The 26,652-nt window shown below is 50.9% G+C and overlaps 1 protein-coding gene across 1 annotated transcript in view; it reads left to right on the top strand.

Moving 5' to 3' along the window:
- The window catches only part of INPPL1 (inositol polyphosphate phosphatase like 1), a 60,361-nt gene that overhangs the window by 7,772 nt on the left and 25,937 nt on the right, over positions 1 to 26,652 (top strand). The window contains exons 2-7 of the mRNA XM_066588392.1: positions 4,816 to 4,879; positions 15,961 to 16,111; positions 16,870 to 16,981; positions 18,816 to 18,956; positions 23,759 to 23,849; positions 25,233 to 25,322. Of these exons, the coding sequence (XP_066444489.1) occupies positions 4,816 to 4,879; positions 15,961 to 16,111; positions 16,870 to 16,981; positions 18,816 to 18,956; positions 23,759 to 23,849; positions 25,233 to 25,322 (649 nt within the window). The remainder of the gene's footprint in view (positions 1 to 4,815; positions 4,880 to 15,960; positions 16,112 to 16,869; positions 16,982 to 18,815; positions 18,957 to 23,758; positions 23,850 to 25,232; positions 25,323 to 26,652) is intronic.

The following is a 26,652-nucleotide window of genomic DNA, read 5'->3' as shown; positions in this document are numbered from 1 at the left end:
TAACATCTCCGACACATTATGTGTCCCCCAGAGTGCGGCCAGTAACATCTCCGACACATTATGTGTCCCCCAGAGTGCGGCCAGTAACATCTCCGACACATTATGTGTCCCCCAGAGTGCGGCCAGTAACATCTCCGACACATTATGTGTCCCCCAGAGTGCGGCCAGTAACATCTCCGACACATTATGTGTCCCCCAGAGTGCGGCCAGTAACATCTCCGACACATTATATGTCCCCCAGAGTGCGGCCAGTAACATCTCCGATACATTATATGTCCCCCAGAGTGCGGCCAGTAACATCTCCGATACATTATATGTCCCCCAGAGTGCGGCCAGTAACATCTCCGATACATTATATGTCCCCCAGAGTGCGGCCAGTAACATCTCCGACACATTATATGTCCCCCAGAGTGCGGCCAGTAACATCTCCGACACATTATATGTCCCCCAGAGTGCGGCCAGTAACATCTCCGACACATTATATGTCCCCCAGAGTGCGGCCAGTAACATCTCCGACACATTATATGTCCCCCAGAGTGCGGCCAGTAACATCTCCGACACATTATATGTCCCCCAGAGTGCGGCCAGTAACATCTCCGACACATTATATGTCCCCCAGAGTGCGGCCAGTAACATCTCCGACACATTATATGTCCCCCAGAGTGCGGCCAGTAACATCTCCGACACATTATGTGTCCCCCAGAGTGCGGCCAGTAACATCTCCGACACATTATGTGTCCCCCAGAGTGCGGCCAGTAACATCTCCGACACATTATGTGTCCCCCAAAGTGCGGCCAGTAACATCTCCGACACATTATGTGTCCCCCAGAGTGCGGCCAGTAACATCTCCGACACATTATGTGTCCCCCAGAGTGCGGCCAGTAACATCTCCGACACATTATGTGTCCCCCAGAGTGCGGCCAGTAACATCTCCGACACATTATGTGTCCCCCAGAGTGCGGCCAGTAACATCTCCGACACATTATGTGTCCCCCAGAGTGCGGCCAGTAACATCTCCGACACATTATGTGTCCCCCAGAGTGCGGCCAGTAACATCTCCGACACATTATGTGTCCCCCAGAGTGCGGCCAGTAACATCTCCGACACATTATGTGTCCCCCAGAGTGCGGCCAGTAACATCTCCGACACATTATGTGTCCCCCAGAGTGCGGCCAGTAACATCTCCGACACATTATGTGTCCCCCAGAGTGCGGCCAGTAACATCTCCGACACATTATGTGTCCCCCAGAGTGCGGCCAGTAACATCTCCGACACATTATGTGTCCCCCAGAGTGCGGCCAGTAACATCTCCGACACATTATATGTCCCCCAGAGTGCGGCCAGTAACATCTCCGACACATTATATGTCCCCCAGAGTGCGGCCAGTAACATCTCCGACACATTATATGTCCCCCAGAGTGCGGCCAGTAACATCTCCGACACATTATGTGTCCCCCAGAGTGCGGCCAGTAACATCTCCGACACATTATGTGTCCCCCAGAGTGCGGCCAGTAACATCTCCGACACATTATGTGTCCCCCAGAGTGCGGCCAGTAACATCTCCGACACATTATATGTCCCCCAGAGTGCGGCCAGTAACATCTCCAACACATTATATGTCCTCCAGAGTGCGGCCAGTAACATCTCCAACACATTATATGTCCCCCAGAGTGCGGCCAGTAACATCTCCAACACATATGTCCCCCAGAGTGCGGCCAGTAACATCTCCAACACATTATATGTCCCCCAGAGTGCGGCCAGTAACATCTCCAACACATTATATGTCCTCCAGAGTGCGGCCAGTAACATCTCCAACACATTATGTGTCCCCCAGAGTGCGGCCAGTAACATCTCCGACACATTATGTGTCCCCCAGAGTGCGGCCAGTAACATCTCCGACACATTATGTGTCCCCCAGAGTGCGGCCAGTAACATCTCCGACACATTATGTGTCCCCCAGAGTGCGGCCAGTAACATCTCCGACACATTATGTGTCCCCCAGAGTGCGGCCAGTAACATCTCCGACACATTATGTGTCCCCCAGAGTGCGGCCAGTAACATCTCCGACACATTATGTGTCCCCCAGAGTGCGGCCAGTAACATCTCCGACACATTATATGTCCCCCAGAGTGCGGCCAGTAACATCTCCGACACATTATATGTCCCCCAGAGTGCGGCCAGTAACATCTCCGACACATTATATGTCCCCCAGAGTGCGGCCAGTAACATCTCCGACACATTATATGTCCCCCAGAGTGCGGCCAGTAACATCTCCGACACATTATGTGTCCCCCAGAGTGCGGCCAGTAACATCTCCGACACATTATGTGTCCCCCAGAGTGCGGCCAGTAACATCTCCGACACATTATGTGTCCCCCAGAGTGCGGCCAGTAACATCTCCGACACATTATGTGTCCCCCAGAGTGCGGCCAGTAACATCTCCGACACATTATATGTCCCCCAGAGTGCGGCCAGTAACATCTCCGACACATTATATGTCCCCCAGAGTGCGGCCAGTAACATCTCCGACACATTATGTGTCCCCCAGAGTGCGGCCAGTAACATCTCCGACACATTATGTGTCCCCCAGAGTGCGGCCAGTAACATCTCCGACACATTATGTGTCCCCCAGAGTGCGGCCAGTAACATCTCCGACACATTATGTGTCCCCCAGAGTGCGGCCAGTAACATCTCCGACACATTATATGTCCCCCAGAGTGCGGCCAGTAACATCTCCGACACATTATATGTCCCCCAGAGTGCAGGCACAGGTTAGGCTGGTCACTAAGGGGTTAAGAGGGTCGTGGCTCGGGGTAGATTTGGCGCACCCTCCTTCTCCTCCGGTGGCTGCAGATGAATAAATTGCTATGAAGGTTTTACCACAATCAGAGGCAGATCTTATAAATTGCGCGTTCCACTTCTGTCCTTCACCACAGGCGGCGCTCTGATACTCCGCTGTGTGGCGCTGCCGCCATTGTTAATTTATAAAATGTGCGGCAAATACGGATGTGCGAATGATCCTTGATGGCGGAGGTTGTGTTTACACCTTTTGACAATTTTAAAAAGTGGGGCGGGGCTAAGAATTGTAAAATGCACCAAATTTATAACGGATTTGCTCCATTTTTTTTGTTACAATAACCCCACATTTTAGTCCAGCAGACAAAAGGTGACGGGAGGAACGTCTGCAGGTCTGTCAAGTGGCGCCAAATGTATCAGGCAGCCATTGATAAAAGCGGCAGCACATCGCGGTGTAGTATGTGATGCGTGATCCGTGGCGGCCGGCGGTAAGTCCGCCTCCAGGAAGCTGCGTTGTAGGGAAATAAGGCGTGCCGCGTCGCTCTGTGGACTCCGCACGGGGTTCACCCGCTGTAAAGGGCCACGTCGCGGTGCGGATCGGCGGTCCTGCATCTCCGTAGCTGCCATGTTGGATTCTGCCGTCTGCACCCACGATACGTGACGCTCACCCTCGTGGCGCCTCTTGAGTTGGCGCCTATTACACCAATATTTTGTGCCAAATATGTAAATTTGGTGTAATTGACAATTCCTGTGAGTCGCTGAGTCTCCCACAATTCCCTGCTCTGCAGCCTGTACCGTATTTGCTGATCCTTCTGGTTCTGGAATAAAATGCCTGAATCAGTGAAGACTGACACAAGCAGAGCAGTAGGAGAGAGGAAGCAGCGGTGATATCTGCTATGAACATTGTAATGGCGGCCATCGTGTTGGCTCGGCGGTCGGAGCGGCGTGTGCTGCTGCGCCAGTCAGTTGTTTACCGTATGACCTGGTTGGCACAATAACCCAAAACATGTTTGTTGTGAGCCGAGCGCTCGGGTGACCCGACAAGGACGCAGCTGCAGGACATGGCTGGAAAGTCCCAGCATCGTCTGCTGCGGGCCGCGCCCGTCCCGCTGCGCCCGTCTGCCGGATACTCCGGAGCCCCTCCCCCACTAGCATCCAGTAACTAGTAGAACTGTCCGCTTTCCTGGAGTCCTGAATGGCAGAGCTGCGAGGTGGGCAAGAGATGCAGCCGCTGATTCACAATAGACTCGCCACTCAGGGTTGTAGGAAAGCTGGGTGGCCAAGGGTGCACTAGAAGTGACCAGGGACCAGGACTGCATCCACAGACAGTCCCCGCAGTAAACCCTACAGAGGACCTCGCAGACCCGATCCCTACAGAGAAGCTCCCAAGAAAGTCCCCACTAGGATCCCTTCAGTGATCCCTCTAATGAACCTCCCAAACAAGACCCCACAATGATCTCTACTGTGATCCTGAATCTCCCAGATAGCTTCTCACAGTGATCCCTACAGGGAACCTGAATCTCCAAGGCTGATCCCCACAGAGAACCTCCCTAGCAAGACCCCACAACGATCCCTACTGTTGTTCTAGACTAATTTCCAAGGAGAACCTTAAAAAGTCTCTAGAATGATCCCTACACTGAGGGTTTGGCCACACAAGGCAGGTCCACAACAGAAAATCTGCAGTAATCCCTACAGAGACCCCAGTAATCCTTACAGAGACCCTCGACAGTGAGTACTTACAGTGAGTCCCTGCAGCCACTTCCTAAAATGATCCCTACAAAGATCTGTTAGACATCCCTATAAAGAGCCTCTGCAACAAGCGCACACACAATGATCCCTACAGAGAACCTCCCCAGAATGTAGGACCGGTCAGTCCCTGCAGCTACGCTGATCCCCGCCGTCGGCCTCCACACTACTGCATTATTTCACTACTGCCCTACAGATGACCGGACCACAAAGAAAGAGCCTTCTGTTTGTAGGATGTGACCTGTAATAACTCCTGTATCCTCTCCCCCGCAGGTTCCAGAAACACGTGCACACCTACCGCATTCTGCCCGATGAAGAGGACTACCTGGCTGTACAGGTACCACAAGAAGTCTTCTCTTATAACGCTGCTGTACTGTAATAAGATGGGACTGATATCAGCCGCTCCTCTTATATAACACTGCTGTACTGTAATAAGATGGGACTGATATCAGCCGCTCCTCTTATATAACGCTGCTGTACTGTAATAAGATGGGACTGATATCAGCCGCTCCTCTTATATAACACTGCTGTACTGTAATAAGATGGGACTGATATCAGCTGCTCCTCTTATATAACGCTGCTGTACTGTAATAAGATGGGACTGATATCAGCCGCTCCTCTTATATAACGCTGCTATACTGTAATAAGATGGGACTGATATCAGCCGCTCCTCTTATATAACACTGCTGTACTGTAATAAGATGGGACTGATATCAGCCGCTCCTCTTATATAACGCTGCTGTACTGTAATAAGATGGGACTGATATCAGCCGCTCCTCTTATATAACACTGCTGTACTGTAATAAGATGGGACTGATATCAGCTGCTCCTCTTATATAACGCTGCTGTACTGTAATAAGATGGGACTGATATCAGCCGCTCCTCTTATATAACGCTGCTGTAGTGTAATAAGATGGGATGGATATCATCCGCTCCTCTTATATAACACTGCTGTACTGTAATAAGATGGGACTGATATCAGCCGCTCCTCTTATATAACGCTGCTGTACTGTAATAAGATGGGACTGATATCAGCCGCTCCTCTTATATAACGCTGCTGTACTGTAATAAGATGGGACTGAAATCAGCTGCCCCTCTTATATAACACTGCTGTACTGTAATAAGATGGGACTGATATCAGCCGCTCCTCTTATATAACACTGCTGTACTGTAATAAGATGGGACTGATATCAGCTGCTCCCCATATATAACACTGCTGTACTGTAATAAGATGGGACTGATATCAGTCGATCCTTTTATATAACACTGCTGTACTGTAATAAGATGGGACTGATATCAGCCGCTCCTCTTATATAATGCTGCTGTACTGTAATAAGATGGGACTGATATCAGCTGTGCCTCATATATAACACTGCTATACTGTAATAAGATGGGACTGATATCAGCCGCTCCTCTTATATAACGCTGCTGTAATATAATAAGATGGGACTGATATCAGCCGCTCCTCTTATATAACGCTGCTGTACTGTAATAAGATGGGACTGATATCAGCCGCTCCTCTTATATAACGCTGCTGTACTGTAATAAGATGGGACTGATATCAGCCGCTCCTCTTATAATCTGTACTGTAATAAGATGGGACTGATATCAGCCGCTCCTCTTATATAACGCTGCTGTACTGTAATAAGATGGGACTGATATCAGCCGCTCTTCTTATATAACGCTGCTGTACTGTAATAAGATGGGACTGATATCAGCCGCTCCTCTTATATAACGCTGCTGTACTGTAATAAGATGGGACTGATATCAGCCGCTCCTCTTATATAACGCTGCTGTACTGTAATAAGATGGGACTGATATCAGCCGCTCCTCTTATATAACGCTGCTGTACTGTAATAAGATGGGACTGATATCAGCTGCTCCTTTTATATAACGCTGCTGTACTGTAATAAGATGGGACTGATATCAGCCGCTCTTCTTATATAACGCTGCTGTACTGTAATAAGATGGGACTGATATCAGCCGCTCCTCTTATATAACGCTGCTGTACTGTAATAAGATGGGACTGATATCAGCCGCTCCTCTTATATAACGCTGCTGTACTGTAATAAGATGGGACTGATATCAGCCGCTCCTCTTATATAACGCTGCTGTACTGTAATAAGATGGGACTGATATCAGCTGCTCCTTTTATATAACGCTGCTGTACTGTAATAAGATGGGACTGATATCAGCCGCTCTTCTTATATAACGCTGCTGTACTGTAATAAGATGGGACTGATATCAGCCGCTCCTCTTATATAACGCTGCTGTACTGTAATAAGATGGGACTGATATCAGCCGCTCCTCTTATATAACGCTGCTGTACTGTAATAAGATGGGACTGATATCAGCTGCTCCTTTTATATAACGCTGCTGTACTGTAATAAGATGGGACTGATATCAGCCGCTCCTCTTATATAACGCTGCTGTACTGTAATAAGATGGGACTGATATCAGCCGCTCCTCTTATATAACGCTGCTGTACTGTAATAAGATGGGACTGATATCAGCCGCTCCTCTTATATAACGCTGCTGTACTGTAATAAGATGGGACTGATATCAGCCGCTCCTCTTATATAACACTGCTGTACTGTAATAAGATGGGACTGATATCAGCTGCTCCTTTTATATAACGCTGCTGTATTGTAATAAGATGGGACTGATATCAGCCGCTCCTCTTATAATCTGTACTGTAATAAGATGGGACTGATATCAGCCGCTCCTCTTATATAACGCTGCTGTACTGTAATAAGATGGGACTGATATCAGACGCTCCTCATATGTAACACTGCTGTACTGTAATAAGATGGCACTGATATCAGACGCTCCTCTTATATAACGCTGCTGTACTGTAATAAGATGGGACTGATATCAGACGCTCCTCTTATATAACACTGCTGTACTGTACTAAGATGGGACTGATATCGGCGGCTCCTCTTATATAACACTGCTGTACTGTAATAAGATGGGACTGATATCAGCCGGTTCTCTTATATAACACTGCTGTACTGTAATAAGATGGGACTGATATCGGCGGCTCCTCTTATATAACACTGCTGTACTGTACTAAGATGGGACTGATATCAGCCGGTTCTCTTATATAACACTGCTGTACTGTAATAAGATAGGACTGATATCAGCCGCTCCTCTTCTATAACGCTGCTGTACTGTAATAAGATGGGACTGATATCAGCCGCTCCTCTTATATAACACTGCTGTACTGTAATAAGATGGGACTGATATCAGCCGCTCCTCTTATATAACGCTGCTGTAGTGTAATAAGATGGGACTGATATCAGCTGTGCCTCTTATATAACGCTGCTGTACTGTAATAAGAAGGGACTGATATCAGCTGTGCCTCTTATATAACGCTGCTGTACTGTAATAAGATGGGACTGATATCAGCCACTCCTCTTATATAACGCTGCTGTACTGTAATAAGATGGGACTGATATCAGCGCTCCTCTTATATAATACTGCTGGACTGTAATAAGATGGGACTGATATCAGCCGCTCCTCTTATATAACGCTGCTGTACTATTATTAGTTTTGGACTGAGTGTTACTGGCCTTTAAATCTCCCCTGCATGTATGACGCATTAGCTATGTGATTCACGTGTGCGGTCATGTGACCTCTCTGATTATAGTAAATGACTGTGCTGGTACCGTACATCCCAGAAGTCGTATGCAGTCGCGTTTCCTATTCGGTACGCCTGCAGCGCGCCGTTCTGCGTGTCGTCAGGTGACATCACAGAGTCATGTGATTGCGGCATGTACATATAACGGGACTTGTCCACTCGGCCCACAAGAGTGACCCCAAGCAGGTCTTGTGTGTGATGCCCCCTGTCATCGCGGCTCACCCCCAGGACGGGGCACGGACAGGTGGTGGCGTGGCTCGCTGTGGGCGGGGTTTACATGTTCAGCTCACTACAGGTTAATGGTGGCGGTCCAGCCGCCCGGTGACAGCTGCTCCATACATCAGTCTAGACTGGCAGCTGCAGGAACAGGTGTCAGCACCCTGCAGCCTCCGACAGCTGCGGGGGAGGGGCACAGTGCTGCCTGTACTAATCTCATCTGACCACTAGGGGGGCCGCTCAGCCATAACATTAAAACCCGGGCGATATCAGCGGCGGATGCTGGAAGATGTGCGGTGCGCCCTCCGTTGGTCGCATGAGATCTAGAAGAAGTTGTCACCGTCCTCGCTCTGCCTGTCGGTTCCTGCAGTGTGGAGCATTATCCTACCGGGGGCGCCACCAGTAGGGGATCCCGCTGCTATGAGGGAGGGGGGGTTGTCTGTAAAATGTTAGGTAGGTGGCACATGTCACATGATGCCAGGACCTGGGTACCCCGCAGCATGTTGCCCATCACACCCTCCTGCGGCCCCCTCCTCCCCAGGTGAGTGATATGCCGGCCGTCCGCATGGTGTAATGTGATTCATCAGTCTGGCTGCCGCCTTCCATCACCCCAGTGCTGGTGCCCACTGTTGGTGCTTCTGGTGGTGGGCATCGGTCCCGGGGTCACATGGGCTCTCTGTCCGGTCTGCGGACCACCCGGTGGGATCGGACTCCGTTCTATCATCGCCAGGGGGCGACCTCATCAGTAACTACTCCTGCAGTCGCCCTTCTGTGGGATCTGACGGCGCTCTCCCTACCACACCGGCGCCCCTCACCCACCCCACAGACCAGCCTTCTTCACATCAAACAGTAGTCCTCATCACAGTCGCTTAGATCCCCCCCCTTGCTGCGCATACAGGCAGCGTATATACCCCATATCTCCCCCTGTCGACAGGCGCCGCTGTTGCCGGATAATCCGTGTCCCTTCCCTGGCTGACCTGCAGTGTTACTCCTCTGTACTGGGGGCGCTGACCGCACATAGCCCGCGAGGGCATCGCCAATCCCCTTCCTGGCCCAGCGCCCGACCACACATACCGCCCGCGGGGGCGTCACTGACCCCTTCCTGGCTCAGTGCCCGACCGCACATAACGCCAGCGGGGGCATTACGGACCACTTCCTACAGTCACACTTCCGTATATGTTATTATATAGTACGCCTGTGCAGTCTCCTCTGCCATATACGTTATTATATAGTACGTCCGTAGGTCACCTCTGCCGTATATGTTATTATATAGTACACCCTTATGGTCACCTCTGCCGTATACGTTATTATATAGTGCGCCCGTGCGGTCACCTCTGCCGTATATGTTATTATATAGTACGCCCGTAGGTCACCTCTGCCGTATACATTATAATATAGTACGCCCGTACGGTCACCTCTGCTGTATACATTATTATATAGTACGCCTGTGCAGTCACCTCTGCCGTATACGTTATTATATAGTACGCCTGTGCAGTCACCTCTGCCGTATACGTTATTATATAGTACGCCTGTGCAGTCACCTCTGCCGTATACGTTATTATATAGTACGCCTGTGCAGTCACCTCTGCCGTATACGTTATTATATAGTACGCCTGTGCAGTCACCTCTGCCGTATACGTTAGTATATAGTACGCCCGTGCGGTCACCTCTGCTGTATATGTTATATAGTACGCCTGTGCGGTCACCTCTGCTGTATATGTTATATAGTACGCCTGTGCGGTCACCTCTGCTGTATATGTTGTTATATAGTACGCCCGTACGGTCACCTCTGCCGTATATGTTATATAGTACGCCCGTACGGTCACCTCTGCCGTATATGTTATATAGTACGCCCGTACGGTCACCTCTGCCGTATATGTTATATAGTACGCCCGTACGGTCACCTCTGCTGTATATGTTGTTATATAGTACGCCCGTACGGTCACCCTTGCCGTATATGTTAGTATATAGTACGCCCGTGCGGTCACTTCTGCCGTATACGTTATTATATAGTACGCCCGTACGGTCATCTCTGCAGTACATGTTATTATATAGTACGCCCGTACGGTCATCTCTGTCGTACATGTTATTATATAGTACGCCCGTACGGTCACCTCTGCCGTATATGTTATTATATAGTACGCCCGTACGGTCACCTCTGCCGTATCCGTTATTATATAGTACGCCCGTACGGTCACCTCTGCCGTATACGTTATTATATAGTACGCCCGTACGGTCACCTCTGCCGTATCCGTTATTATATAGTACGCCCGTACGGTCACCTCTGCCGTACATGTTATTATATAGTACGCCCATACAGTCACTCTTGCCGTATATGTTATTATACAGTACGCCCGTACGGTCACGGTGCCATATATATTATTATATAGTACGCCCATACGGTCACCTCTGCCGTATATGTTATTATATAGTACACCCATACGGTCACCTCTGCCGTATATGTTATTATACAGTACGCCCATACGGTCACCTCTGCCGTATATGTTATTATACAGTACGCCTGTGCGGTCACCTTTGCCGTATACGTTATTATATAGTACGCCCGTACGGTCACCTCTGCCATATATGTTAGTATATAGTACGCCCATACGGTCACCTCTGCGGTATACATTATTATATAGTACGCCCGTAGGTAACCTCTGCCGTATACGTTATTATATAGTACGCCTGTGCAGTCACCTCTGCCGTATACGTTAGTATATAGTACGCCCGTGCGGTCACCTCTGCCGTATATGTTATATAGTACGCCCGTACAGTCACCTCTGCTGTATATGTTATATAGTACGCCTGTGCGGTCACCTCTGCTGTATATGTTGTTATATAGTACGCCCGTACGGTCACCTCTGCCGTATATGTTATATAGTACGCCCGTACGGTCACCTCTGCCATATATGTTATATAGTACGCCCGTACGGTCTCCTCTGCCGTATATGTTATATAGTACGCCCGTACGGTCACCTCTGCCATATATGTTATATAGTACGCCCGTACGGTCACCTCTGCTGTATATGTTGTTATATAGTACGCCCGTACGGTCACCTCTGCCGTACATGTTATTATATAGTACGCCCGTACGGTCACCTCTGCCGTATATGTTATTATATAGTACGCCCGTACGGTCACCTCTGCCGTATCCGTTATTATATAGTACGCCCGTAAGGTCACCTCTGCCGTATACATTATTATATAGTACGCCCGTGCGGTCACCTCTGCCATATACGTTATTATATAGTTCGCCCGTAGGTCACCTCTGCCGTATACATGATTATATAGTACGCCCGTATGGTCACCTCTGCCGTATACGTTATTATACAGTACGCCCGTACGGTCACCTCTGCCGTATATGTTATTATATAGTACGCCCGTGCGGTCATCTCTGCCGTATACGTTATTATATAGTACGCCCGTGCGGTCACCTCTGCCGTATACGTTATTATATAGTACGCCCGTACGGTCACCTCTGCCGTATATGTTATTATATAGTACGCCCGTACGGTCACCTCTGCCGTATATGTTGTTATATAGTACGCCCGTACGGTGACCTCTGCCGTATATGTTATTATACAGTACGCCCGTACAGTCCCCTCTGCCGTATATGTTATTATACAGTACGCCTGTACGGTCACCTCTGCCATATACGTTATTATATAGTTCGCCCGTAGGTCACCTCTGCCGTATACATGATTATATAGTACGCCCGTACGGTCACCTCTGCCGTATACGTTATTATATAGTACGCCCGTACGGTCACCTCTGCCGTATACGTTATTATATAGTACGCCCGTACGGTCACCTCTGCCGTATCCGTTATTATATAGTACGCCCGTACGGTCACCTCTGCCGTACATGTTATTATATAGTACGCCCATACAGTCACTCTTGCCGTATATGTTATTATATAGTACGCCCGTACGGTCCCCTCTGCCGTATATGTTATTATATAGTACGCCCGTACGGTCCCCTCTGCCGTATATGTTATTATATAGTACGCCCGTACGGTGACCTCTGCCGTATATGTTATTATATAGTACGCCCGTACGGTCACCTCTGCCGTATATGTTATTATATAGTACGCCTGTGCGGTCCCCTCTGCCGTATACGTTATTATATAGTACGCCCGTACGGTCACCTCTGCCGTATATGTTGTTATATAGTACGCCCGTACGGTCACCTCTGCCGTATATGTTGTTATATAGTACGCCCGTACGGTCACCTCTGCCGTATATGTTGTTATATAGTACGCCCGTACGGTCCCCTCTGCCGTATATGTTATTATATAGTACGCCCGTACGGTCACCTCTGCCGTATATGTTATTATATAGTACGCCCGTACGGTGACCTCTGCCGTATATGTTGTTATATAGTACGCCCGTACGGTGACCTCTGCCGTATATGTTGTTATATAGTACGCCCGTACGGTGACCTCTGCCGTATATGTTATTATATAGTACGCCCGTACGGTCACCTCTGCTGTATATGTTATTATATAGTACGCCCGTACGGTCACCTCTGCCGTATATGTTGTTATATAGTACGCCCGTACGGTCACCTCTGCCGTATATGTTGTTATATAGTACGCCCGTACGGTCACCTCTGCCGTATATGTTGTTATATAGTACGGTCCCCTCTGCCGTATATGTTATTATATAGTACGCCCGTACGGTCACCTCTGCAGTACATGTTATTATATAGTACGCCCGTACGGTCACCTCTGCCGTATATGTTATTATATAGTACGCCCGTACGGTCACCTCTGCCGTACATGTTATTATATAGTACGCCCGTACGGTCACCTCTGCCGTATATGTTGTTATATAGTACGCCCGTACGGTCACCTCTGCCGTATATGTTATTATTCAGTACGCCCGTACGGTCACCTCTGCCGTATATGTTATTATATAGTACGCCCGTACGGTCACCTCTGCCGTACATGTTATTATATAGTACGCCCGTACGGTCACCTCTGCCGTATATGTTGTTATATAGTACGCCCGTACGGTCACCTCTGCCGTATATGTTATTATTCAGTACGCCCGTACGGTCACCTCTGCCGTATACGTTATTATATAGTACGCCCGTACTGTCCCCTCTGCCGTATATGTTATTATATAGTACGCCCGTACGGTTCGCACGGGCGTATTATATAACGTATACAACAGCGTGACCGTACGGCTGTGCGGTCCTTGTACTCTGCTTGTCTCACTCTACAGATGACATGTTTGCTCCCCTGTCTCCTCTTCTACACATGTCTCAGGGGGCAGCGGGTGGCTGTGCGGTCCTTGTTCTCTGCTCGTCCCGCTCTACAGATGACATGTTTGCTCCCCTGTCTCCTCTTCTACACATGTCTCAGGGGGTAGCGGGTGGCTGTGCGGTCCTTGTTCTCTGCTCGTCTCGCTCTACAGATGACATGTTTGCTCCTCTGTCTCCTCTTCTACAGACGTCTCAGGGGGCAGCGGGTGGCTGTCCGTTCCCTGTACTCGGCTTGTCCCGCTCTACAGATGACATGTTTGCTCCTCTGTCTCCTTTTCTACACATGTCTCAGGGGGCAGCGGGTGGCTGTGCGGTCCTTGTACTCTGCTCGTCTCGCTCTACAGATGACATGTTTGCTCCTCTGTCTCCTCTTCTACAGACGTCTCGGGGTAGCGGGTGGCTGTGCGGTCCCTGTACTCTGCTCGTCTCACTCTACAGATGACATGTTTGCTCCTCTGTCTCCTCTTCTACAGACGTCTCAGGGGGCAGCGGGTGGCTGTGTGGTCCTTGTTCTCTGCTCGTCTCGCTCTACAGATGACATGTTTGCTCCTCTGTCTCCTCTTCTACACATGTCTCAGGGGGCAGCGGGTGGCTGTGCGGTCCTTGTACTCTGCTCGTCTCACTCTACAGATGACATGTTTGCTCCTCTGTCTCCTCTTCTACAGACGTCTCGGGGTAGCGGGTGGCTGTGCGGTCCTTGTACTCTGCTCATCTCGCTCTACAGATGACATGTTTGCTCCTCTGTCTCCTCTTCTACACATGTCTCAGGGGGCAGCGGGTGGCTGTGCGGTCCTTGTACTCTGCTCATCTCGCTCTACAGATGACATGTTTGCTCCTCTGTCTCCTCTTCTACACATGTCTCAGGGGATAGCGGGTGGCTGTGCGGTCCCTGTACTCTGCTCGTCTCACTCTGTGGATGACATGTTTGCTCCTCTGTCTCCTCTTCTACAGACGTCTCAGGGGGCAGCGGGTGGCTGTCCGGTCCTTGTTCTCTGCTCGTCCCGCTCTACAGATGACATGTTTGCTCCTCTGTCTCCTCTTCTACACATGTCTCAGGGGGCAGCGGGTGGCTGTGCGGTCCCTGTACTCTGCTCGTCTCACTCTACAGATGACATGTTTGCTCCTCTGTCTCCTCTTCTACAGACGTCTCGGGGTAGCGGGTGGCTGTGCGGTCCCTGTACTCTGCTCGTCTCACTCTACAGATGACATGTTTGCTCCTCTGTCTCCTCTTCTACACATGTCTCAGGGGGCAGCGGGTGGCTGTCTGGTCCCTGTACTCTGCTCGTCTCGCTCTACAGATGACATGTTTGCTCCTCTGTCTCCTCTTCTACACATGTCTCAGGGGATAGCGGGTGGCTGTGCGGTCCCTGTACTCTGCTCATCTCGCTCTACAGATGACATGTTTGCTCCCCTGTCTCCTCTTCTACAGACGTCTCAGGGGGCAGCGGGTGGCTGTGCGGTCCTTGTTCTCTGCTTGTCCCGCTCTACAGATGACATGTTTGCTCCTCTGTCTCCTCTTCTACACATGTCTCAGGGGATAGCGGGTGGCTGTGCGGTCCCTGTACTCTGCTCGTCTCACTCTGTGGATGACATGTTTGCTCCTCTGTCTCCTCTTCTACACATGTCTCAGGGGGTAGCGGGTGGCTGTGCGGTCCCTGTACTCTGCTCGTCTCACTCTACAGATGACATGTTTGCTCCTCTGTCTCCTCTTCTACAGACGTCTCAGGGGGCAGCGGGTGGCTGTGCGGTCCTTGTTCTCTGCTCGTCCCGCTCTACAGATGACATGTTTGCTCCCCTGTCTCCTCTTCTACACATGTCTCAGGGGGCAGCAGGTGGCTGTGCGGTCCCTGTACTCTGCTCGTCTCACTCTACAGATGACATGTTTGCTCCCCTGTCTCCTCTTCTACTCAGGTCTCAGGGGGTAGCGGGTGGCTGTGCGGTCCCTGTACTCTGCTCGTCTCGCTCTACAGATGACATGTTTGCTCCTCTGTCTCCTCTTCTACAGACGTCTCGGGGCAGCGGGTGGCTGTGCGGTCCTTGTTCTCTGCTCGTCCCGCTCTACAGATGACATGTTTGCTCCTCTGTCTCCTCTTCTACAGACGTCTCAGGGGGCAGCGGGTGGCTGTGCGGTCCCTGTACTCTGCTCGTCTCACTCTGTGGATGACATGTTTGCTGCTCTGTCTCCTCTTCTACACATGTCTCAGGGGGCAGCGGGTGGCTGTGCTGTCCCTGTACTCTGCTCGTCTCACTCTACAGATGACATGTTTGCTCCTCTGTCTCCTCTTTTACAGACGTCTCAAGGGGTTCAGGTGCGACGCTTCAAGACGCTCGGTGACCTCATCGCGCTCTACCTGCAGCCCAACCAGGGCATGGTGTGCACCCTGCTGTACCCCGTGGAGCGAGAGAAGGAGAAGGACATCATGGAGGACAGAGACTACTCCGGTCAGTGCAAAAGAAAGGGAATGCTGGCACTTGTGGTGCTTCAGATTGTTACAGGCTGACAGCATGTTACAGGTTAAATCCTTAACTGTACTACTTGCGCTCCGATCGTGCGTGTCACATCCAGAGCTGCGCTCACTGTTCAGCTGTGTCATAATGTCTTTCCTAGCTATGGCTGGCCGGCCCGAGTGATTGCCTAGTAAGACCCGTCTTGGGGCGCATTCACACAGGCGAACGCGATACCGGACAAGCATCGTGCTCGTAAGACTGCAATGTTCGCTGTTAGTATTTTCAGTAGGCAGTCCTGAAGAGGTTAAATGTTGTCTTCAGCCGGCGTTATACTCTAGTTACATCCAAAGCTGCATTCACAATGCACAAAACTCATGCAGGAAGCTCGCTCGTGCGAGTGCACCCTTAATGAAGGCCTGCAGAAATACCATATACTGCAATACTGAAGTATTGCGTTGTACTGTATGAGCGATGGGTCACAAGTTCAAGTCCCCTAAAGTCAAAATAAGTAAAATTAAAACATTTTGCAGCACATTATACGGTGTGTTAAGTGGCGCCATCGAACAGTACAGCTCGTCCCGCAATCAGTAACCCTCCTCCCAAATGGAAAATAAGGCTGCAGCGGGAAGAGGTTAATACCGCCATGTAGGGCACCGGTGAGGCTGCATCTCTACGAATGTCTACGATACGTAAATGGCGGATTAAAGGACATTTTCGGTGGTTCATTGGTCTGTTTTTATCACGTGTTTCAGATGGCGAGGACGAGAAGCCTCCCCTGCCGCCGCGGTCGGCCTCTGCCAGTTTTTCTGGAGGGTCTGGGTTGAGTTTGGTGCCAACCAGTGGCGACATCAGCCCGTCCGAGAGGTAAGGAAGGAGCCTGGTGATCGCTGATATTGTCAGGGTCTCCCACCCCCTCCAAATGCAGCTGCTTGAGTCTCCCTCCCGTAAAGTGTTAAAGGGGTTGTACAGTATTGACTGCCTATCCTGAGGACAGGTTTACGGATAGTAGAGCAGCGGGGTCTACTGCACAGGACTCCCGCTGGTCAGTGCACTGAGCAGACAGTGCTGTTCTCACTGCAGTGGCCAGGGTTGGTATTGCAGGCAGAGTTTTGGTTCTGTCTGCTTCCTGCACACTTCAGCTCTGTGCACAGGCTCATCGGCTGCGGACCACCACCGATCTAATGTTCCTCACTAATCTTACGGATGGGTCATCAGTAGTTTACAACTGGACAACCCCTTTAAAGAAACCTCCTACTTCTCAGTTGTAGCTGCTTCTGCTGAAGCCTGATGACTACCGCGGTTGCCATCAGGCCAGTAATGGAGTCTAAAGTCCGCTACTGATATTTATATGTTTACCAGCCACATTGATGGCCAGTAAAACAGAATTGTCAGTCGCCCTCCGGACATCATTAAGCATTGAACTCGCTCCTGTCCGGAGGCTGCTGGAATCAGACTGTGACCCCTGACCTCTCCTGCTCAGCAGCTAGTGTGCAGCATGCAGTGCAGACACTATGGGCCACTAAGGGGATCACTATTACTACTGGGGTAACTAACGGAGGCGCTATCAGTTACTGCTGGGGTCACTAAGGGGGGCACTATTAATATTGGGACCATTAAGGGGGTCACTATTACTACTGGGGTAACTAACGGAGGCGCTATCAGGTACTGCTGGGGCCACTAAGGGGGGGCACTATTAATATTGGGCCACCAAGGGGGTTACTATTACTACTGGGGCCACTTAGGGGACGCTATCAACACTGAAGTTACTGCTGGGGTCACTAAGGGGGGCACTATTAATATTGGGCCACTAAGGGGGTCACTATTACTACTGGGGCAACTTAGGGGACACTATCAACACTAAAGTTACTGCTGGGGTCACTAAGCGGGGCACTATTAATATTGGGACCATTAAGGGGGTCACTATTACTACTGGGGTAACTAACGGAGGCGCTATCAGGTATTGCTGGGGTCACTAATGGGGGCACTATTAATATTGGGACCATTAAGGGGGTCACTATTTCTACTGGGGTAACTAACGGAGGCGCTATCAGGTACTGCTGGGGTCACTAAGGGGGTCACTATTAATATTGGGACCATTAAGGGGGTCAGTATTACTACTGGGGACACTGATGGCTTCACCATTACTAGTGGGGCCATTATGCGGGGTAACGATTACTATTGGGGCCACTGAGGGGGATGGGGGGCACTGGAATAGCCGAGTTAAACGCCTGTGGGTGATACCCGTGTCCCCTTTTACCTTGGCCGGTATTTTTCTGTGACAAAGGAGGTAACCGTAGTGCCAACCACTATGGTCACCATTACATGTCCGGCATGCTGACCCCCCACAAGCAGATTGGTGGCAAAACCCATTAAAAAGAGGCATTTATTCTCCATCCGTCAGGCATGGGGTAACAGTCTGTCCTCGGAGGGTCCGACCGGCGATCCTGAGAGACCACCTACAGGGGAGACCACTGATCTCCATGTCTCATCAGAGTGTCCGGGCCGACGTGGCATCACCGCTTCCTTCACAGGGGCACTGAGGGGCGCAGTTCTCAGGATCCCTGGGGCCCCAGCAGTCGGACATTAACCCTTTGTCCTGTTGCTGGGGATACATGTCTGTGGTATGATCCGTTGCGGTCGGCTCAGTAATTGCGCAGTGATGTTGCGGCTCTTCACGTCTCTCCGTTTTCTGCCGCAGTTCCACCAACGGGCTGAGCACCGTGTCTCACGAGTACCTGAAGGGCAGCTACGCTCTGGACCTGGAAGCCGTGAAGTCGGGGGCCACCAGTCTGCCGCACCTCAACAAGACGCTGGTCGGCTCTTGCAAGCGGCTGCACGGGTAAGACACGGCGGAGGGTCCGTCAGCGGGCGCTAGGCGGGCCGTTGTAGGGATTGTGACACGAGCCTCCAGGGGTGGACGACTTAAAGGGGCCCTGCAGGCAAAACTGATTGTGTTATACATGGTGCAGGGCCTGAGGGGGTGGAGCCTGATGCTCACAGGTTGGGGCTCGAGGCAGCACACTGATACATAAGGGCTCTTCAGTTGCGAGAAGTTGTGTGATTTTAAGTAAATTCGCCACAGTCACTGCCGACCGCCATGTCCAGATACATTGATGCCAAGTACGCCATGGAATCCTCCCTGACAGCCAGCGCCCCCTTTACTGACCTCACTGATGGACTACAAACCTGCACAGACATCTTCTTAAGGTGGTGGGACGGCTGACCACTGACAGCCCGGCTCCTGCTCTAACCACCGGATAGGAAGAAACCCCAGATCCCAGCAGTTTAACCCATTACATGCCACCATGAATAGCAACTGCAGCATATAAGCCGATGAGGGGGGGGCCTTCTTCTGTCACCCATTGGCACCCTGCAGTGTGATCACAAGGTACCGATGGGCTCCCATGGCAGTCAGATGCCCGACAAAAGCCTCCATGAGTCCGAACTCGGACTATTAAAACCCAAACAATGGCGGACTTTCTGTTCCCTCCCACCCCCAAAAAAATGTTTCATAAATGATCTCCAACACATTATATGTCCCCCAGAGTGCAGCCAGTAACATCTCCAACACATTATATGTCCCCCAGAGCGCGGCCAGTAACATCTCCAACACATTATATGTCCCCCAGAGTGCAGCCAATAACATCTCCAACACATTATATGTCCCCCAGAGTGCAGCCAGTAACATCTCCAACACATTATATGTCCTCCAGAGTGCGGCCAGTAACATCTCCAACACATTATATGTCCCCCAGAGTGCGGCCAGTAACATCTCCAACACATTATATGTCCCCCAGAGTGCGGCCAGTAACATCTCCAACACATTATATGTCCCCCAGAGTGCGGCCAGTAACATCTCCAACACATTATATGTCCCCCAGAGTGCGGCCAGTAACATCTCCAACACATTATATGTCCCCCAGAGTGCGGCCAGTAACATCTCCAACACATTATATGTCCCCCAGAGTGCGGCCAGTAACATCTCCAACACATTATATGTCCCCCAGAGTGCGGCCAGTAACATCTCCAACACATTATATGTCCCCCAGAGTGCGGCCAGTAACATCTCCAACACATTATATGTCCCCCAGAGTGCGGCCAGTAACATCTCCAACACATTATATGTCCCCCAGAGTGCAGCCAGTACCATCTACAACACATTATATGTCCCCCAGAGTGCGGCCAGTAACATCTCCAACACATGATATATCCCCAGAGTGCGGCCAGTAACATCTCCAACCCATTATATGTCCCGCAGAGTGCGGCCAGTAACATCTCCAACACATGATATATCCCCAGAGTACAGCCAGTAACACCGCACTCTGGGGGACATATAATGTGTTGGAGGCCAGTAACATCTACAACACATTATATGTCCCCCAGAGTGCAGCCAGTAACCTCTCCAACACATTATATGTCCCCCAGAGTGCAGCCAGTAACCTCTCCAACACATTATATGTCCCCCAGAGTGCGGCCAGTAACATCTCCAACACATTATATGTCCCCAAGAGTGCAGCCAGTAACATCTCCAACACATTATATGTCCCCCAGAGTGCAGCCAGTAACATCTCCAACACATTATATGTCCCCCAGAGTGCAGCCAGTAACATCTCCAACACATTATATGTCCCCCAGAGTGCGGCCAGTAACATGTATAACACATTATATGTCCCTCACAGTGCGGCCAGTAACATCTCCAACACATTATATGTCCCCCAGAGTGCAGCCAGTAACATCTCCAACACATTATATGTCCCCAAGAGTGCAGCCAGTAACATCTCCAACACATTATATGTCCCCAAGAGTGCAGCCAGTAACATCTCCAACACATTATATGTCCCCAAGAGTGCAGCCAGTAACATCTCCAACACATTATATGTCCCCCAGAGCGCAGCCAGTAACATCTCCAACACATTATATGTCCCCCAGAGCGCGGCCAGTAACATCTACAATACATTATATGTCCCCCAGAGTGCGGCCAGTAACATCTCCAACACATTATATGTCCTCCAGAGTGCAGCCAGTAACATCTATAACACATTATATGTCCCCCTGAGTGCGGCCAGTAACATCTCCAACACATTATATATCCCCAGAGTGCGGCCAGTAACATCTCCAACCCATTATATGTCCCGCAGAGTGCGGCCAGTAACATCTCCAACACATGATATATCCCCAGAGTACAGCCAGTAACACCGCACTCTGGGGGACATATAATGTGTTGGAGGCCAGTAACATCTACAACACATTATATGTCCCCCAGAGTGCAGCCAGTAACCTCTCCAACACATTATATGTCCCCCAGAGTGCAGCCAGTAACCTCTCCAACACATTATATGTCCCCCAGAGTGCGGCCAGTAACATCTCCAACACATTATATGTCCCCAAGAGTGCAGCCAGTAACATCTCCAACACATTATATGTCCCCCAGAGTGCAGCCAGTAACATCTCCAACACATTATATGTCCCCCAGAGTGCAGCCAGTAACATCTCCAACACATTATATGTCCCCCAGAGTGCGGCCAGTAACATGTATAACACATTATATGTCCCTCACAGTGCGGCCAGTAACATCTCCAACACATTATATGTCCCCCAGAGTGCAGCCAGTAACATCTCCAACACATTATATGTCCCCAAGAGTGCAGCCAGTAACATCTCCAACACATTATATGTCCCCAAGAGTGCAGCCAGTAACATCTCCAACACATTATATGTCCCCCAGAGTGCAGCCAGTAACATCTCCAACACATTATATGTCCCCCAGAGCGCGGCCAGTAACATCTACAATACATTATATGTCCCTCAGAGTGCAGCCAGTAACATTTCCAACACATTATATGTCCCCCAGAGTGCAGCCAGTAACATCTCCAACACATTATATGTCCCCCAGAGTGCAGCCAGTAACATCTCCAACACATTATATGTCCCCCAGAGTGCAGCCAGTAACATCTCCAACACATTATATGTCCCCCAGAGTGCAGCCAGTAACATCTCCAACACATTATATGTCCCCAAGAGTGCAGCCAGTAACATGTATAACACATTATATGTCCCCCAGAGTGCGGCCAGTAACATCTCCAACACATTATATGTCCCCCAGAGTGCAGCCAGTAACATCTCCAACACATTATATGTCCCCAAGAGTGCAGCCAGTAACATGTATAACACATTATATGTCCCTCAGAGTGCAGCCAGTAACATCTCCAACACATTATATGTCCCCCAGAGTGCAGCCAGTAACATCTCCAACCCATTATATGTCCCGCAGAGTGCGGCCAGTAACATCTCCAACACATTATATGTCCCCCAGAGTGCAGCCAGTAACATCTCCAACACATTATATGTCCCGCAGAGTGCGTCTAGTAACATCTCCAACACATTATATGTCCCCCAGAGTGCGGCCAGTAACATCTCCAACACATTATATGTCCCCCAGAGCGCGGCCAGTAACATCTACAATACATTATATGTCCCCCAGAGTGCGGCCAGTAACATCTCCAGCACATTATATGTCCCCCAGAGCGCGGCCAGTAACATCTACAACACATTATATGTCCCCCAGAGCGCGGCCAGTAACATCTACAATACATTATATGTCCCCCAGAGTGCGGCCAGTAACATGTATAACACATTATATGTCCCTCACAGTGCGGCCAGTAACATCTCCAACACATTATATGTCCCCCAGAGTGCGGCCAGTAACATCTACAACACATTATATGTCCCCCAGAGTGCGGCCAGTAACATCTACAACACATTATATGTCCCCCAGAGTGCAGCCAGTAACATCTACAACACATTATATGTCCCCCAGATTGCAGCCAGTAACATCTACAGCACATTATATGTCCCCCAGAGTGCGGCCAGTAACATCTCCAACACATTATATGTCCCCCAGAGTGCAGCCAGTAACATCTCCAACACATTATATGTCCCCCAGAGCGCGGCCAGTAACATCTCCAACACATTATATGTCCCCCAGAGTGCGGCCAGTAACATCTCCAACACATTATATGTCCCCCAGAGTGCAGCCAGTAACATCTCCAACCCATTATATGTCCCCCAGAGTGCAGCCAGTAACATCTCCAACCCATTATATGTCCCCCAGAGTGCAGCCAGTAACATCTCCAACACATTATATGTCCCCCAGAGTGCGGCCAGTAAAATATACAACTTGTCCCACAAATAACCGGCTGTTGGTGAGTTATGGCTCCTGCTTTGCAACAGTGAAAATTTCTTGGTCCTGAAGGGGTTAATAATAAATGAGGGCCAACGGATTGCACCAAAGAGAGTGAATTCTGCTTGCTGTCAGTGATTGACACATTCTTGTCTGCATTCAGATGCTAAATACCTGCACATGGCCCGATACTTCTCCCAACTAATGGCCTTGTCCAGGTACCGTTGCAACAAACCCTCAGCTGTGAGAAGTATTTGGTTTACCTCTGAATGTAATAGGTGTTTACTTTCACTGGCAGCAAGCAGAGTTCCTGCGCCTGTTCTGTTTCTTATCCAGTCTGGTGTTTGGAGTGGCTGCAGGGCAGATCCTGCAGGGTCTTACAGCCGGACCCTCCTGTATTTATACCGCTGCCCACGTTATCGGACCCCCCTATTATATGTAATGTTTATTGTACTTTTCAGGGAAGTCGATAAAGTTTTATCCGGGCTGGAAATCCTCTCTAAGATCTTCGACCAGCAGAGCTCGCCCATGGTGACCAAGATACTGCAGCAGGTGAGGCTCATGTACTCCACTACACACATAGCTCCAGCACCGGACCCCCAGAGGACCTCCGCAGTCTGATGAACAGCGCCCCCTGCAGCCTCCTGACCTCATCACATAGCCGATTGTATCCTGTTCACATGCTGGGATCCTCCTAAGATGACCGCAGGATCGGAGCACGGATCGCCCAATGTGGATTTTGCGTGGAATGGATATGTCCCTTTTTAATTTTTTTATGCACGCAGATTTCAAATCCACGGTTCTGGATGTGACCACGGCTGCACGTTACACGTGTACACGGTGCGGGATGTGACCACGGCTGCACATTACACGTGTACTCGGTGCGGGATGCGACCACGGCTGCACGTTACACATGTACACGGTTCTGGATGTGACCACGGCTGCACGTTACACGTGTACACGGTGCGGGATGTGACCACGGCTGCACATTACACGTGTACACGGTTCTGGATGTGACCACGGCTGCACGTTACACGTGTACACGGTTCTGGATGTGACCATGGCTGCACGTTACACGTGTACACGGTGCGGGATGTGACCACGGCTGCACGTTACACGTGTACACGGTGCGGGATGTGACCACGGCTGCACATTACACGTGTACACGGTTCTGGATGCGACCACGGCTGCACATTACACGTGTACACGGTTCTGGATGCGACCACGGCTGTACGTTACACGTGTACACGGTTCTGGATGCGACCACGGCTGCACGTTACACGTGTACACGGTGCGGGATGTGACCACGGCTGCACATTACACGTGTACACGGTGCGGGATGCGACCACGGCTGCACATTACACGTGTACACGGTGCGGGATGTGACCACGGCTGCACATTACACGTGTACACGGTGCGGGATGTGACCACGGCTGCACATTACACGTGTACACGGTGCGGGATGTGTCCACGGCTGCACATTACACGTGTACACGGTTCTGGATGCGACCACGGCTGCACATTACACGTGTACACGGTTCTGGATGCGACCACGGCTGCACATTACACGTGTACACGGTTCTGGATGCGACCACGGCTGCACGTTACACGTGTACACGGTGCGGGATGCGACCACGGCTGCACATTACACGTGTACACGGTGCGGGATGCGACCGCGGCTGCAAATTACACGTGTACACGGTGCGGGATGCGACAATGGTTGCACATTACACGTGTACGCGGTGCGGGATGTGATCACGGCTGCACGTTACACGTTTATTAGAGCTGCACATCGGTGAGGGGGCTCCGGACCACCACACCCCAGCCCTGTAATGGAGCCGTGTTTTGCAGCGTGTGCGGGAGGAGCAGCCTCTTAAAAGCTTCTTTTCTCCCTGGAGTCTTCAGGACTTTTATCTCCCCCCCTCTCATCCTCAGGCTGCAAACCAGAGCGGGGAGCAGGAGCTGGAGAGCCTGGTGTGCAAGCTGTCCGTTCTGAAGGACTTCCTGTCCAGCATAGAGAAGAAGGTGGGTGCAGGGGGGCACAGTGCGGGTGGGAGGTGGTATAGGGGGCACAGCGCGGGTGGGAGGGGTGCAGGGGGGAGCACCGCACGGGTGGGAGGGGGCAGGGGGGCATAGTGCGGGTGGGAGGTGGTATAGGGGGCACAGCGCGGGTGGGAGGGGTGCAGGGGGGAGCACCGCACGGGTGGGAGGGGGCAGGGGGGCATAGTGCGGGTGGGAGGTGGTATAGGGGGCACAGCGCGGGTGGGAGGGGGTGCAGTTAACCTCCTGCATCTTAACGATCCTGCTACAGTACAAGAGGGATCCCCGTGATATCTGCCAGGAACAGCAGAGCTCCGGGGAGGGGAGGCTGGGCATGTCCTTTACTGAGAGCGTCATGTAGTACTGGGATTATCTACCGATCATTGATCTCATATCTATCGAACTCGTATCTGTTTATTGCTGGCTTTCTCATCCATATTATAGGGGGACACAGCTCGGACTGGGGGATAGCTACTGCCATTAGGAAGCGGACAGTAAGCAATAAAATAAGTGTCCACTCCTCCCCCCTGCAGGCACCATGCTCATCAGTTTTAGCTTGGTATCGGTAGGAGGCCGGTCTTCAGCTGTTATCCTTTCCCATCCGGTAAGTTGCCTGTGTGTTGCCGGCCCGACCCTCAGGAGGTAAGGAGACCTGGTCAATGTCAGTGAGACCCTCAGCTCTTGTGGTCCCCTTATTGGAGCCCCCCCCCTTCCTGCCTAACGTCCGTCGATCATCGGGGCGCACACCGCTGGAGTCCCGGTACTCTGCAGTCTGCAGCGGATAGGGGAGGATTCTCTTCACCGGTACAGCCAGCAAAATGAAGTGAAAAAAGCCGCCCTTTCTTGGGACAACAGGATGATACATAAAGCGCGGTGTACAATCCCCGAGGGCGGTTAGAACCTTGACTTCATTGCAACACGATTCAGCATTCAATATACGTTCCTTACATTCTCTTCACTGGGGTAAGTATCCTCTCCCCCTTCTTATTTTCCTCTTCTACAGCCACTACAACCCCCTCCCCCTATCCTGCGGCTTCCCTACCTGTCACAATCGCCCTTGTGGGGGTTCCTCAGCGTGATCTCTGGGTGGCCTGGAGGCTTCCCTTCGGGAGACTTTCCCAATTTCTTCTGCCTGTGTGACATTCCTGCTTGGGATGGGGATGGCAGCGTCTTATGTGGCCTCGGGCCTTGGAGCTGTTGGGGTCTCCTTCTCCTGGGTCCTCTTACCAGACCGCCTCATCGCATTATTCGTGGCACTGCTGACGGGGATGGAGATACAGACTAGGTGCGATTCCATCCTCCCAGCACCGTGGGG

This window comes from Eleutherodactylus coqui, chromosome 1, assembly GCF_035609145.1.
Source record: "Eleutherodactylus coqui strain aEleCoq1 chromosome 1, aEleCoq1.hap1, whole genome shotgun sequence".
NCBI classification, from domain to species: domain Eukaryota; kingdom Metazoa; phylum Chordata; class Amphibia; order Anura; family Eleutherodactylidae; genus Eleutherodactylus; species Eleutherodactylus coqui.
The sequence above is the reverse complement of the archived record's forward strand: the minus strand, read 5'-3'. Positions and strand labels throughout refer to the sequence as shown.